Genomic DNA, 15614 nt, shown 5'->3' with positions numbered 1-15614 from the left:
TGGAAAATTGAATGTACACTATAGGGGCTGAGAAGGAGGGAATTCTGTTCATAAATGCTCTAGCAACAGTTATATGAGGTAAAATAATAGGTAATTTAGTTAGGAGAGACTTTTGACAAAGGCATGTAGTGATAGAACAAGGGGAACGGCTTTAACTTGACAGAGGGGAGACTGAGATGAGCTCTTAGGCAGAAGCTCTTCCCTGTGAGGGTGCTGAGGCGCTGGCACAGGGTGCCCAGGGAAGCTGTGGCTGCCCCATCCCTGGCAGTGTTCAAGGCCAGGTTGGACACAGGGGCTTGGAGCAAGCTGCTCTAGTGGAAGGTGTCCCTGCCCATGGCAGGGGTTGGAGCTTGATGAGCTTTAAGGTCCCTTCCAACACAAACCATCGTAGGGTTCTACATAAATCTCACTTTCTGCAAAAAAAAAGGTGAATTCCATGATGTAGTTAAAATGAAGTCATAAAAATTTATGTGTTCCAGTAGTTCACACTTTACAGCAAGTGTGATACTGACCTGTTTCTGAAGTAGTGCTATAATTTTGCATAGCTTGATCAGGTTCTTTCTGACCATTTCTCCTCCCAGTTTTTTGAGCAAACAGCCCAACTATCCATAACATAAATACAAAGATCTAACTCAGTCCAGTTTTCCTTAAATGTATGTTTGTAGAAGACGTGTGTTCTATTTTGCATGTTAAATATGTGTTTGGGTGATTTTACTCTGTATTAGATGCTTGAACCCCCACCTGTGTGCTGGGCTGCACCCCCACAGCGTGAGCAGCAGCTCAGGGAGGGGATCCTGCCCCTCTGCTGCTCTCTGGGGAGACCCCCCTGCAGTCCTGATCCAGCTCTGGGGCAGCAGCACAAGAGGGACGTGGAGCTGTTGGAGTGAGTGCAGAGGAGGCCACAGAGATGCTGCGAGGGCTGGAGCAGCTCTGCTCTGGAGCCAGGCTGGGAGAGCTGGGCTGGGTCAGCCTGGAGAAGAGAAGGCTCCTGAAGGGGAGACCTGAGAGCAGTTCTAGTGCCTGAAGTTAAGCTGTGTTATAGGGTGTTTGGGTGCTTGCTTTGCCCATAGTTCATCTTCCTGGCTTTGAGTATTATCTGTTTCATGACTGTCCTACAGGTGTTTTCACCAGTGCATCACTGTGATTTACACATTAGTAGAGGACTTCTACTATCTATTTTTCTATTCTATTATCTATCTATTTCTATCTGCTGTCTATTATCTATCTAAAACATCTATTTTTCTGGTGTTAAAAAAACATGCTAACTTTGGAAGAAGGCAAACCCATTATGTACAGAAGAATTCCAATCTGTGGAGTTAATGTCAAATGTGTAACCTGTTATAACCTGAGAAGCTGTTTGACTTCCAAGTTTTGTCACTGCCCTAAATTTACATGTGAGGAAATGAAATACTTTGTTGAAGAGTGTAAAAATTTGGTAGGTTTTGTAGTTACACGTGACAGTTTTCTTCTATTTGAGCTGATGAAGGGACAGGCTGGGAAGGAGCAGTTATTCATGTGATATAGAACTGACACTTCAAGTTTGCATTGCTTTTAATTCAAAGGCTGAGTGGTTGTGAAATGGTTTTATTTCATAGGTTGGCCTTTGAGGCAGACAAGTGTTACATGGCCTGGATATGCTGGGATTGTTTCCTTGCTCTGTGGAACAACCTTTTCCTAGATGTGGGTTTCCAGGAATTCAGCCTGACAAATATTTGACTTGTGATTGCTTGTCACAGGCTGCTTCCATCCATCCCTGGGAACACACACCACTGTGAGCAGGTGAACCAGGGAGTCCTGTGTCACATTACCTGGAGTTCTGTCCCTGTCCAGCCACATTTCTGTGGTTAATGTTGTGCTAATTCAGCAGCACAGCTGAAACCAGACAGCCACCAGGCTCAGAGTAGTGTGTGCTGCCAAGACAAGCCTACTGTAAATAGTCCAAGGCTTGCTGTTCTGGGCTTGTGTGTGAGCTTTGCTTAGCACGTGCCCCTTAGTGAAGGTTGGAGGAGTGCTTGGGCTTCTTTGGCTTGCACCCGGTCACTGTTTGAGATCATACTGACCAAGAAAGAAAGAGGAAAGAGAGACTGGGGGTTCTTGGGCTTGTTCAGCCTGGAAAAGAGAAGGCTCAGGGAAGCCTTTATAACAGTCATCCAGTGCCTAAAGGGGCTACAAGAAACCTGGAGAGGGGCTTTGGACAAGAGCCTGTAGGGACAGGACAAGGGGAGTGGCTTTAACCTGACAGAGGGGAGACTGAGATGAGCTCTTAGGCAGAAGCTCTTCCCTGTGAGGGTGCTGAGGCGCTGGCACAGGGTGCCCAGAGAAGCTGTGGCTGCCCCATCCCTGGCAGTGTTCAAGGCCAGGCTGGACACAGGGGCTTGGAGCAAGCTGCTCTAGTGGAAGGTGTCCCTGCCCGTGGCAGGGGTTGGAACTGGATGAGCTTTAAGGTCCCTTCCAACACAAACCAGGCTGGGATTCTGTGATTGTAAGTTTTTGAAGAGGAGGGATAAGTGGTCGTCTTGAGGGTGCTGATGCCCTCGGTTCTGAAAGGCCTCAGTAAGCTAACAAACATGTATATAGAAAACACAGTCATATTAAAATGAAGCGTATAGTATAAATGAATTTGTTTCCAACCCTTGCTGCTTGATCGTTTTGCTGATGTTTGATGCTGAAGATGGGAAAAATGTTTATGAAGTTGCTTCTCTGAGTGTGCCTGCAGAATGAATTGCCGGGAATTGAGGTGGTTTTCATTACATTTGACTGTTAGTGTGTTGTCTCCAGCGTAACTTTGGATTTTGACCAGATGTTTGGTCCTTTCCCTAAATGTAAAGGCTTGAAATGTTCTAGTTAACACTTACCCCTTCTGCATCCAGTGTTTAGCACTGGATTACAGTGAGATGTCACTGTAATGGGAATGGGAGGAAGGAAGCACCGAGAAGGCATTAAATGGGTTTGTTCCTGGATCTGGATGGTGTAAAAACTTGTGTGAACCTTAATCTAAAAGAAATAGACTTTTAGATGTTTCTTGATTACCAGTTCAAGAACAGGGGACAAATACTTATCACTAGCCCCCACTAATTTTTATTTCAGCAAAATAAGTTCTAAACTTAAATAAAACCCCAGACCAGCCCCCCTGCTTGAGATTTCCATTTTAGCGCTGCCCTTCCATCTCCATGGATGCTGGAGGAGAAGTGAAGTGCCTTGTTTTGCTGCAGTGCCTGTTCCCAACTTGCTGGCAGCAGCTGTACGAGGAGAGGTTGCTATGCTACATGTGCACTTAAGTTTATGCGTGGCTATTTTTAAGCTGTCACAAGGTAAGGACTGCTCCTGCTGAAGCTGTCTTGCAGCAGAACACACCAAGAACTAGTTCTGTTCCTAGAAGAAAGGATTGTGAGTTTTGAGACTTCATGGAAATTACTGTCTTTACTGCTGAAAATGAGGAGGAAAAGTGCAGTTTCTTCCAGAGTCAGTGACATCAGTGGTCTGAGTAAAACAGTCTTAGCTTTTGGTGTGCTCTTCAGTTATTTATGGAGGCTAGAGATGAGAATTGATGTGGCTTAATTTAATCTGTGAATACAGCGTTTGTAAGAAGTCCTGTTGTCTCTGGGATGAGCCACATGCTTAGAGGCTGAATAGCATTCAGTGCAGTAACTTATTTTAATAATAAGTTTTGTAAGCAGATGGTGGAATTTGTGTTCTGGTAAAAATAGACAGCTGCCTGAGCTTTCATTTCTGTGATCCACAATCTCATTCCTTTTTCATTATACATCTTTCTTTTTAAGAAGAGTTGCCAAATATAAGACTGCTTTTCTACCCTTGTGTTTTGTTCATCACTATACTACAGATTTTAGGGAATGGGTTAGCGGTTGGAATTGTAATGGCTTTGATGTCTATACTTGTACTGTTGTGGAGATACTTTACTAATCTCATGTTAACCTCATAATAATGAGCTGTACTGTAAAGTGTGACCTGTATGAGTGTTGACCAAACCAAGTATGCTTTAAATCCCAGCCTGGTTTGTGTTGGAAGGGACCTTAAAGCTCACCCAGCTCCAACCCCTGCCACGGGCAGGGACACCTTCCACTAGAGCAGCTTGCTCCAAGCCCCTGTGTCCAACCTGGCCTTGAACACTGCCAGGGATGGGGCAGCCACAGCTTCTCTGGGCACCCTGTGCCAGCGCCTCAGCACCCTCCCAGGGAAGAGCTTCTGCCCAAGAGCTCATCTCAGTCTCCCCTCTGGCAGGTTAAAGCCATTCCCCTTGTCCTGTCCCTACAGGCCCTTGTCCAAAGCCCCTCTCCAGCTTTCCTGCAGCCCCTTCAGGCACTGGAGCTGCTCTGAGGTCTCCCCTTCAGGAGCCTTCTCTTCTCCAGGCTGACCCAGCCCAGCTCTCTCAGCCTGGCTCCAGAGCAGAGCTGCTTCAGCCCTCGCAGCATCTCCGTGGCCTCCTCTGCAGTCACTCCAACAGCTCCACGTCCCTCTTGTGTTAGGGTCCCCCAAGTGTTTGTAACTTGCTGCTTTTAGCCAAAAGCAAAAGTTTTGTATGAGAATTACTCACTGTTGAATGCTGCAGTTCTGAATCTCACCCTTTCTTTTAATTTCTCATAGGTGTGTATTTGCCTTTGTTATGGGAACAGAGTTTTTGTTGGAAAAGTCCTATTGCTCTGGGCTACACAAGGGGCCATTTCTCTGCTCTGGTTGCCATGGAGAACGATGGTTATGGCAATCGTGGTGCTGGTGCTAACTTGAACACTGACGACGATGTTACTGTTACTTTTCTACCCTTAGTGGACAGCGAGAGGAAATTATTGCACATTCACTTCCTTTCTGCTCAAGAGGTAAGAAGTAACCTTAGAAGTACCACAGGGGCTGGTAGCCTTTGTCATGGGTGCTTATGAAACTATGGCCTTAGCAATGTCTGTAGCCCCACAGGGCTCTGCAGTTCAGAGAACTACAGAGAGTGTGTGGTTCTGTTTGTTTGATACTTCGCCATCATTTGAGGGGATTCTGAAAGATATTTCCCACTAATTTGCTCATTTATAGCTCTGGAAATTGAATGTAACTTCAGTGCATGTGAATACAAGTGAAGAGGATCCAGAAATAAGGATTCTCTCACTAATGTGAGACTAAAATAGACTTTTTTTCCTTAAAAGGATGCAGCACAAATATAGGCCAGTAATAACAGCCTCTTCTACCTCTTTCTAATGCAGTTCAACTCATTTCTTCTTGAATAACTATAAAGATAGTGAACACGCTTCAGTGAAGTGTGTGCGTGGGGGAAGGGAGGGTTGGAAAACACGAAGTTATTGCATTATCCTGTAGTTAAAGGAGAAAGAATATGGAGTTTATGTCTAGAGAGGGGTATTTTTTAGTAATTCCCAGATTTACTATGTCTTACAAGAGGGAGGCTTTCATGTCAAGAACCGTTAGGCCCCCAAACACTGCTTTGTAAAGCCAGAAGGCTTTTAGGACTTACCCTCCTGTGGTGCCTACCATAAATAATTAGCTTAAATATAGGAAGGCTGTATTGGGAACACACTGTGAAGGATTTAGAAGGGAAGAAAAGCTGGAGAACATGTGCAGAACCCTCACATTTTGGTTAAAACACAGCGTGCATCAGTGTTTGGCTCCGACTCTTGGCTGCAGTGGTTTGCTAAGCTTTGAAAAGGAGCCACATTGCTCCCCTCCTTGGCCTGGGTATATCAGAGTATCGCAGGTGGCTCTCTTGAAGCTGGTTTTGATGTTTCAAGCCTCAATCTGTTTTCTCTCCCCCAAAGATAGGGAATGAGGAGCAGCAGGAAAAGCTGCTTCGGGAGTGGCTGGACTGCTGTGTGACAGAAGGAGGGGTCCTCGTGGCAATGCAGAAAAGCTCTCGCAGGCGCAACCATCCGCTGGTCACCCAGATGGTGGAGAAGTGGCTCGATCGCTACCGACAGATCCGCCCGTGTACATCCCTTTCCGATGGCGAGGAAGATGAGGATGATGATGATGAATGAAGAAATGGAACAGAAAGCGACCAGCACAGGGTGTCTGAGCCGGAGTTAGCATTGTGCTCTAGCAGTTCATTGTGGAACGACCCCATTCTAGGGGAAAAGTGCTGGAAAGGATTTTTCTAACCAGCACGGAGAGAGTCTAAAGCTCATCTGCTGCGTGAAGAGAGCAAAATGGGCTGGACTACAGTTTGTATAGAAACAAAACCCACCTAATTTTATTATCAAGATGGAAAAGAAAGAAACCTTTTTCTTTCTGATTGTAAATCTGTCTATAAATGTCCCGCATGTGGTTGTGTAAGAGGTTGTGTAATAGGAAGAGTATACCAGCATCTTAATCATTGCGACGAAATCTTGCGAAGAAGGGCACTTAGGAAAGCACATGTTATAGATGGATCTCTTCCTTCCAAGGTTCTTTTGCAGTAGAACTTGGTATTCTGCATCACCTTTTAGCTACTCTGACCCATTTCCTTTGCCAGGCCCTTTGATGTGAAATCTCACTCGTGCCCAGGTCAGACGGTGAGGTTTTCTCTTTTTGGTTTGCACAAAATCTCCACAGCAAGACATAAGCAAAAATCCATTCATTACTTTACTAATCCCTTAGTTACTGCTGTGCCCATATAATAAAACTCTACGGAACAAACTGGAAGAGAAGCTAAATTTTTCCTTGAGTGAAATGATTTGTCTCCTGAAAAAGGTTTTGGTTTGGGTTTCTCTTTTATTTGCTTTTATTTTTAACTTCTAATAGTGAGTAGGTTCCTTTCAGTATACCTAAGAATATTTATTCAGAGAAGTGACCTAAAATATGGGGATTTGATTCTAGTAAGCATACACTAAACATAAATATGTGAAATTGGAGAACTCGGACACGAGTTGAGTTTCATGTTGCCAGAACTCCATCTTGCTGTGATACAAACTCTTTCTCATATAATCATTTCTTCACTCACCAACATAGACATTGCTGCAAATGAAAGAACACCTTTCTAAAGGGTTACTCCTTGGTCAGGAAATGTAGTGATGAGAACACACTTGGCAGTTCTGATTAAAAAGACGAATCTATGCTAAAAAGTTGTTTTTAAAAGCACTGTGTTATATATTTCTCAGCCTGTAAACCTGGGAATTTCTTGCATGTTGATTGATGTGGCCATACTTAAACTTCTGTAAGTTCCTAAGACTGTAAGTTCAGAGTATATTCTCCAAGTAGAAATTTTATTATATTTGATAACTTTAGCCATGTAACCTGTAATGGATAAAGCTGATCTAAAAATCTCACTTCCAACACTAAAGGTTAATGCCAGTTTTTACGTAGTGCAATTCAGGTTGGCTTGAAAAGCACTTTGGATGGTGTGGTGGTTGACTAAGGAATTTTGCCGTAGCTGAGATTTGTTTTCATTTAGAATTTGGAAAGAAGCCCCATAGCACCTATTTTTATGTAGTTCAGAGCTATGGAAACCCTGAGGAACTTGCTGCTTTTTCTTCCAAATGCTGCTTAGATGGTGTTGAAATGTGCACAACTCTGACAGAAACTTGGTGATGACACCAAAAGTATAGAGAGAATGAAGTACTGTATTAACTTAGCAATTGTCCCATCACAGATTCCCTTTTGGTTTATGATGAAATGTCTTCACCTCTTTTATTTTTGGCCATTAGATCTCCTCTGATGGGTGCATGCACAAGTTTTCAGGTTGAAGAATGCATGCTTATCTGCGATGTACGTGTGATCTGCCCGAGCTGAACAGAACCGCAGATACTAAAGAGGTTCCTCACCAGCTTATGGTCCTGTTTGAAGTTTGCTTTCTAAATTGGTATATTTTTATTTCATCCTTTTTCTTCCCTTGCACCGAAATCCCTTTACACTTTGTCTAGCTGAGGATGCAGAGTTTCTGTCAGGGGAGCTGAACGTGGAGTAAGCTGGGATGAGAATTCCTGTGATCTGAGCTGATGGTGTTGTGGCACAGCCCAGTGCGAGGCTGTGGAGGTCCTTCTAGGTCAGGACTTAAGCACGTCAGCTTTAGTTCTTACTCAGGAGCCAGATCACTGTGAATTCAGATCTGAGCTTACCCAGGAGCAGCTTCCCTGGGCAGACCATTTGAATGGACAGCAGGAGCAGCTCCTGCCTTCAGTAGGCTCCTTCGAGGGGTACGCAAAACACTGTGCAGTGTTAACATCCCACCCACCCTTTGCTTTCTGTAGTACTGTTCTGTTGAAGGAAGTGGATCTTCCTTGTAACATGGGGAGAGCAACCAATGTGAAAGCCTACCTTGAGCCAATTCAATGAGCACACCTCTCCTTACCTCCTGTTGCTGTGTGTGGGCACCTGTGTTGTGGCCCAACCATCCCCGTCCCCATCCAACGCCGCATCAAGCAGAAGTTCACCGTGCAGCCAGTCCAGCTCTATCTGAAAGCATGCACCACGCTCGCCTGTTTCTGATCTGAGAGGACAAGTCCTGGTACTTCAGAGCTCTTGGCTTCCTTGATCATTATTGTTTTGTTCTGATGTGCTGTAAAATGGTCTGTTCAGGTTTAACACGCTTCACAGGCCATTTTGGAACTGGTGAAGTGTCTTTTACAGAATCAAAGTAATCCAAACCTCATGTACCTGTAGATTAAAGAGATGCAAACCCCTGCTTTGTGCTAGCACGACCGTTGATGTACATTAATGGGTTCTCTCCTTGAATTACAGTCTTGAGGGGTAATAGATACCAGATTAATTTGCAGATGCTACCTTGCAGCTTGCTGGCAAGTTCTGCTCTCTTGGCCAAGTACATACACATCAAATTGGGTTCCTCAGTGTTACTTTCCTCGTACTATTGCACATGCTTTCCTAGCACAGAACTTGGCTTTTCATTGCTACCTCCTTTACAGCTGGTTGATTTTCTTTTCCCTGATTTTATTTACGAATTCCTCAGTGGAAATCCCTGTATTTCTTTTGGTTTTAATCTATTAAAATTTAGTAATTCTGATTCTTCCACAGTGCTGCTGCATGGCTTATGGCAAACGTTACTAGTGTGTCTTTACTCCATTAACGAAACGGGTTTGTGTGCATGTGGAGACCCTTATTAAGTGCTGCTTTCCCATTTTTCCACTTTTCACAGAACCCCAGACTGGTTTGGGTTGGAAGGGACCTTAAAGCTCATCCAGTTCCAACCCCTGCCACGGGCAGGGACACCTTCCACTAGAGCAGCTTGCTCCAAGCCCCTGTGTCCAACCTGGCCTTGAACACTGCCAGGGATGGGGCAGCCACAGCTTCTCTGGGCACCCTGTGCCAGCGCCTCAGCACCCTCACAGGGAAGAGCTTCTGCCTGAGAGATCATCTCAATCTCTCAGGTTAAACCTAAATCAAAATACCACAGCTGGTTTGAAACAACCCTAAAACTTAACATCAGTTGAACTTTGTCCTCTTGGTTTGCACCATCATTTTAGCATTTCCCAAACCCCTTCTCTCTAACTAACCTCTTGTGTCCTCAGGATGTCTCCTAGGTTCATGGGTCATCACTGATGTGCTGTTCCTTGCTGACACAAAGTGGTCACTCATCTGTAGAAGGTGACCTCATTTTTAGTGTGTGAAGCTGGTATTTTAGTTTTCAGTTTAATTTAAAGCAAACAATACACAGTTTTGTACCCTGGACACTCCTTGGTTTCAGTATTGTTTCAGTCTCCTCTAGCTCCCTGTCTGCTGGCATGGATGCAATGTGGAATCAGAAGAGCAGGTATTTCTGTAGCAAGGCTCAAAGCCTCAGCCCTTCTTGGGCATGTTTTCAGCTGGGTTCCTGTGTGCTTTCTTAATGCTTCATTTCTTGAGTACATGCACAAAATGCTGTTTGGGGCATAGCTGCTTTTGTACCTTAACAGAAACCATCTGAGCTGTTTTCCACCGAGGCTGTGTGTGATTAATATCAAGTATTCACAGGTTAGAACTTTCCAGCTTATAAGCAGCACCACCTGAGTGTCAGGATAAGAAACTGAAGTCCCTCAGTAGCAGTTTTACAACCAACTTGCACCCACAAGCTTGAGCCAAGACCCTATGGCACTTCTGGAAGCCAAGGACCATGGTCACCTGTTGTCCAAGCTTGTGAGCACTGCAGTGACTTAAGGAGGACTTACCTGCTCTCTATGGAGCTCCAGAGGAGGGCACAGCACAACCAGAGCTCCGACCCCTTGGAAATGATGGGAATTTTATCACTTTTTTTTATTGAAAACTGCACTGACCGCTAAATGTCCACCTTTACAAGAAACAAATACAGGACCGGTAACACACTAAAACAAAACATACTGCTGATAGCCATCGGGTTGTGTGGTTTCTTTTCTGGTTGCTGGGGACAGCTTCAGGTATTTTGTTATGTCACAGAAACAGGAGTGTACCCATACAAGGGCTCAACATCGGCCATCTCTTAAAAACAAAAAGGCGATGCTTCACAAAAGACTATGAGTATAACATGTAACTAAGTTGATACAAATCTAAGAGGATTTGTTAAAATCAGTCACATCTAATAGCACGTGGTCCAAGTGTTCTTGTATAAAATAGCACGTGAAGAAAAGAAGACTTCTTTTACCCATGTCTAAAAAAGGGGGGGTTTGTTCAGAGACAGTCTGACAAGTTACCATAAAAAGTGTTTCCTGAGACATAAGGAAATGCAACATTATTCTTGAGCCCTTTTCCAGCTCAAGACTTCATTTTTTTTTTCTTTCCACTTGATAAAATAGCTGCAGATTTAAAACTGAGAAAATATATTTGAGTACAAATAGTGTGAAACTTAATACTTTCTTCTCTCTTTTTTTTTTCTTTTTTCCTTTTTTTTTTTTTTTTTTTTTTTTTCTTTTTTTTTTTTTTTGTCTTGCATCATTGCAGGGCAGAGGTGGATGCACAGCTACTTTATTCAGTGTATGGGGCAGTTGTTGGGTTCTTCCTTTAGCTTAGGAGGGCAGTGGCCATTCCCTTTCTGCCCTCCTCATCCCATGGATCCCAGCTTAAGCCTGGCAGGAGAACTTCCATTACTGGCCCTATGTTTATTAGGATGTTTTTCCTCTTAAGCCAGGCCTAATGCTTCCTGTTGGGAGAGGTAACCAGATCCAGGAGTAAGGAAAGGGCTGAAGCCACATCCGTGTTAACTCCGCAGCGATGGCTGAACGCAGCGGTTTGAAAGCTGGTGCAGAAGCTCTGCCCTTCCCAATGAATTAAAGGTGGGGGGGAAAGAATCTCTCTTTATTCATGTGATTGATGCACAGATGAAGGAAACTGAACACACAAGAACAGAAGTTGCTCATTCATGGATCACATCTGAGTTTTCAGCGCTTCAGTTGAGGCGACTTCTTCAGGCCTTCTCCCCATTGACCTGCTGTCGCCTTGTGGGGAACAGGGGACCATCAATGATGCGTCTGTCCAAAAGGAACGTTACAAATCTCATATCAAATGCTTCCTTTAGTCCGTGGATAACTTCTTTTCCAACGTCTCTTGGTCCTAAGTTTATGGAGTGCTTTTTAAATTAGCTGCTATTGCTCGTTGGGATGTTCCCTGTTGTCCCCGTGTTTTGTGGGCTGGTTCGGAGATGGCGCTTGGGAAGGATGTGCCACTGTGGGGAGGTTGTGAGTGACAGGGATGCCGCCGGGAATGATGCCCTCCATAGCTGCTGGTATTCCTCCTGGTGCCACACTGACCATCCCAGGCGGATACCTGGGAGAGGGGACACAGAGAGGCAGGTTGGGCATCCCAGAGACTACAGAGGAAACGGGCAGATCCCATTCCTGGTTTCCTTTTAAATTACAAGGGGTAGCTGAGTGTTAAACCCATTCCACTGTGTTCTGTGTGAGTGTCCTCCCCTCTGACACCAGGACTGCACCTTGTTCTCCACCTCCTAACAGGTTCTTGAACCATGAAGAAGCCTCTGTTGTAAAACTGGGTAAGGAATAACCCTGCATGCTCTCTGAAGCACCACACGCTAGCATGCTCTTACTCACGCATCCCTGTGAGTACCTTTGGACACATACACCTGGTTGTAAGTTAGCCCTCCATGGAAAGTGAGCTGCATCTTCCTCACGTAACCAGAGAGCACAGCTGGAAAGCAGGGTTGGATGTAGTCCATTTGCCTTCCTAAGAGCAGGGTGAGTGGTCCAAACCATGATGCTAAAGGAGAATCCAGCTGGGCGCAGGGAAGATGTGACAGGGTGCAACAAGGCCAAAACCCTCTGAGGGCCCCAGCCACAAGCAGCTCCCTCCAGCCACCATCTCCTTAGGGAAGAGTGGAGGGAAAGGAAGGTTCTACCTGCCCATGGATGGGGTGAGCTGATCCCAGGTACCAGCTTACAGGGACTCCAGGGCCATGGCTCTGGAGGAGCTGAGCCTGGATGAAGCACCTGGCAGAGGCAGAGATTAAGGCCGTAAAGGGCATCACAGGATAAGGGCATCATCACCCTTGTGCTTTGGAGCAGGACCATGGGGGATGCTTTCACCAGGTGTGGATGTTTTGGTCTACACATTCTGCTGGTCAAAGTGAGCATTTGCTCCAGTGAATTGCAGGTTTTTTTGGTATCTAGTATTTTTGGCAATGGTGATCTGGTGAAGGGTGCCTGTGCTCCAGCTACGTCCTCATATCTCCTATCTCCTATCAGCATCCTTTGAGCTATCCAAAGGGGAGCAGTAAGTAACCCTAATTCCTGGGATTTAGATGGGAATGAGGCTACCTGACTATGGGCTTCTGGTGGAGTTCTGCTCCTAGCTCATTGCCCCATTACCTGGGCTGGGCTCACAGTGAATTCGGTTTAGAAGTTCCATCTGCCTGCTCATGGCCCTGGGGAGGGGGGTCCCGGCACTAACAGTGGTGCTGTACAAGTGGCTGCTGGCCCAGCAGAACAGAGGCTTTAGGAACAAGAGGCTTCCTAACCCCACAATTACATCAAGCATCTCTTGTAACCCCAGCGCTGTGACTGCGGTCCCCAGGGAGGGGGATCTCGGCCACCAAGCTGAGCCAGCACAGAGGGGCTTTGTTACAGAGCTTCCAGGCTCACTTCAGAGCCGGAGCCCCAAACCCATCCCCGGCCCAGCCAGGGGAGCTGCAGGGCTCCTGTTCCCCGCTTTACCTGTACGCGGCACCATTGAGCTCCGGATGGATCGCTTGCTGATCTATTACTGACCACGGAGCCGTCGTGACAAAGAATTCCTTATTGACGCAGTTCCTTAGGCTTTCTGGGATGCGCCCTGGAGTTGGCGATAAAGGGAAGTGTGTGTCAGGAGGGTCCCAGCTTTAGCATCCTCTCGTAAGCCACAATTTCTTCATTTATATATGTGTATATATATACATACACACACACACACACTATATATATATGTGTTATATATGTATGTCTGTATATATATAGTTATTGTAATATATATAGTTATTGTATATATACTGCATATACTATATATATGTTACACTATTAGTGTGTATATATATGTATATATATATATAGTTTGTGTATATGTGTGTGTATATATATATATATATATAAAAATAATTATAGAATAGTTAGGGTTGGAAAGGACCTTAAGATCACCAAGTTCCAGCCCCTCCTGCCGTGGGCAGGGACACCTCACACTAAACCATATCACCCAAGGCTCTGTCCAACCTGGCCTTGAACACCACCAGGGATGGAGCATTCACAACCTCCCTGGACAACCCATTCCAGTGCCTCACCACCCTCACAGGAAAGAATTTCCTCCTTATATCCAATCTAAACTTCCCCTGTTTAAGTTTTAACCCGTTACCCCTTGTCCTGTCACTACAGTCCCTAAAGAAGAGTCCCTCCTCAGCATCCCTATAGGCCCCTTTCAGATACTGGAAGCTGCTCTGAGGTCTCCACGCAGCTTCTCTTCTCCAGGCTGAACAGCCCCAACTTTCTCAGCCCATCTTCATATGGGAGGGGCTCCAGTCCCCTCAATCAATCAATATGTATATGTATATGAAATCATATATATATATATAGTTACTGTAAAGAATGGGGATAAAAATCCCATATCCCTTGTTTCAGGAGGAGATTTTGGCCATCCCAAGGTGCAGGGTTGGAAACCATTTTCCCACCCCATCCCAACTTTCTGCTTTAGGAAACGTTTCCTTGACCCACTGCTTTCAAAGCAGGGGCTAGCCTGACATGAAGCTGTGCCCTCCATGTTAACATGAAGCCTTCCATGGGGCAGGTTTTGGGTTTTCATACGCTGTCTGTGATGCTCTGCAGCATCTTCTGGGTTAGCACCATTCAAAGGGGCAGCAATTATTGCTGCAGTGACTGTTTCATCGTCATTCCCAGTCACAGACATCAGTCTTTGGCACACTGCACAAGCGCCCCACTGATGTAAAGAACCAAACCCAAACCCCCCAACCCCTTCACCAACCACCAGCACACCTGAAGGACAAAAAGGTAAAGAGTTTGGTTTCTCAGCTCTTGTACTGGGAGGACAATGGGATTCAAACCCTTTTCCCAGTCTCCTACAGGGACATGGCCATGGTGCAGCCCCATCCCTGCCCCTCCTGCTCCCGTTCCAGCACGCACACGGGCTGGGTACCTGTGATGGCACGCCGGATTTCAGTAGCAGCAGCTTCTCTCATTTCCAGGGACGCCTGCTCGCTGTACCAGGCCGTGTGTGGGGTACAGATTAAGTTAGGAGCATCTTTCAATGGGCCTTGAGCAAAACTGGGAGAGGGGGGAAGAAAAAGGCATTGATCCATGTTTAGAAAGGCATTGATCCATGTTTAAAGAGAGAGTAAAGGATGTCAGCATCAGCAAACGGCCTGCCCTACGTGTATGCAAGCCTCCTTCCCCAGCCCCTCACCCATGGCTCCTGTGCTGGGGGCGACCTGGCAGAGTCCTGCCAATCCCAAATGGCCACAGAAGGAAAGGGAGCAGCTTCCAATATGAAAATACACCAAGCAAGAGCCAACAGGGCTGAAACCCAGCCTGCTGCGGGTAGGTCTTAGTGCTCCCATGGGAATCACTGCTTGGGGTGTCTCTGCATTTGTAACCCTTGTGCCAGCAGAGCACACCAGTGTTACAGGGTGTTGGTTTTCCCACCTCATGGGACTGCCCCACGGTGTGACCAGCCTCAGGGTGCTGTGTGCTGATGGTACCCCAAGGAGCAGCCTCAGGGTGCTGTGTGTTGATGGTACCCCAAGGAACAGCCTCAGGGTGCTGTGTGCTGATGGTACCCCAAGGAGCAGCCTCAGGGTGCTGTGTGCTGATGGTACCCCAAGGAACAGCCTCAGGGTGCTGTGTGCTGATGGTACCCCAAGGAACAGCCTCAGGGTGCTGTGTGTTGATGGTACCCCAAGGAACAGCCTCAGGGTGCTGTGTGTTGATGGTACCCCAAGGAACAGCCTCAGGGTGCTGTGTGCTGATGGTACCCCAAGGAACAGCCTCAGGGTGCTGTGTGCTGATGGTACCCCAAAGAACAGCCTCAGGGTGCTGTGTGCTGATGGTACCCCAAGGAACAGCCTCAGGGTGCTGTGTGTTGATGGTACCCCAAGGAACAGCCTCAGGGTGCTGTGTGTTGATGGTACCCCAAGGAGCAGCCTCAGGGTGCTGTGTGCTGATGGTACCCCAAGGAACAGCCTCAGGGTGCTGTGTGCTGATGGTACCCCAAGGAGCAGCCTCAGGGTGCTG

At 46.2% G+C, this 15614-nt stretch overlaps 2 protein-coding genes across 7 annotated transcripts in view; one reads left to right on the top strand and one right to left on the bottom strand.

Moving 5' to 3' along the window:
• ZRANB1 (zinc finger RANBP2-type containing 1) overlaps nt 1-8947 on the top strand; it is a 48149-nt gene extending 39202 nt beyond the window's left edge. Inside the window, exons 10-11 of the mRNA XM_057417349.1 lie at nt 4603-4832; nt 5772-8947. Coding sequence (XP_057273332.1) covers nt 4603-4832; nt 5772-5990 — 449 coding nt within the window. The 3' untranslated portion in view covers nt 5991-8947. The remainder of the gene's footprint in view (nt 1-4602; nt 4833-5771) is intronic.
• A 1931-nt stretch (nt 8948-10878) lies between these two features.
• The window catches only part of CTBP2 (C-terminal binding protein 2), a 139145-nt gene continuing 134409 nt past the window's right edge, over nt 10879-15614 (bottom strand). For all 6 annotated transcript variants that reach the window (XM_057417350.1, XM_057417351.1, XM_057417352.1 and 3 more), the window contains 3 exons: nt 14521-14648; nt 13059-13176; nt 10879-11655 (listed from right to left, as the gene is read on the bottom strand). In XM_057417350.1, the coding sequence (XP_057273333.1) occupies nt 11475-11655; nt 13059-13176; nt 14521-14648 (427 nt within the window). In that variant the 3' untranslated portion in view covers nt 10879-11474. The remainder of the gene's footprint in view (nt 11656-13058; nt 13177-14520; nt 14649-15614) is intronic.

Source organism: Pezoporus wallicus, unplaced genomic scaffold, assembly GCF_028554395.1.
Source record: "Pezoporus wallicus isolate ANWC-B61680 ecotype Strahan unplaced genomic scaffold, APGP_CSIRO_Pwel_v1 contig_8188, whole genome shotgun sequence".
NCBI classification, from domain to species: domain Eukaryota; kingdom Metazoa; phylum Chordata; class Aves; order Psittaciformes; family Psittacidae; genus Pezoporus; species Pezoporus wallicus.
This window is presented reverse-complemented; position numbering and strand designations above follow the sequence as displayed.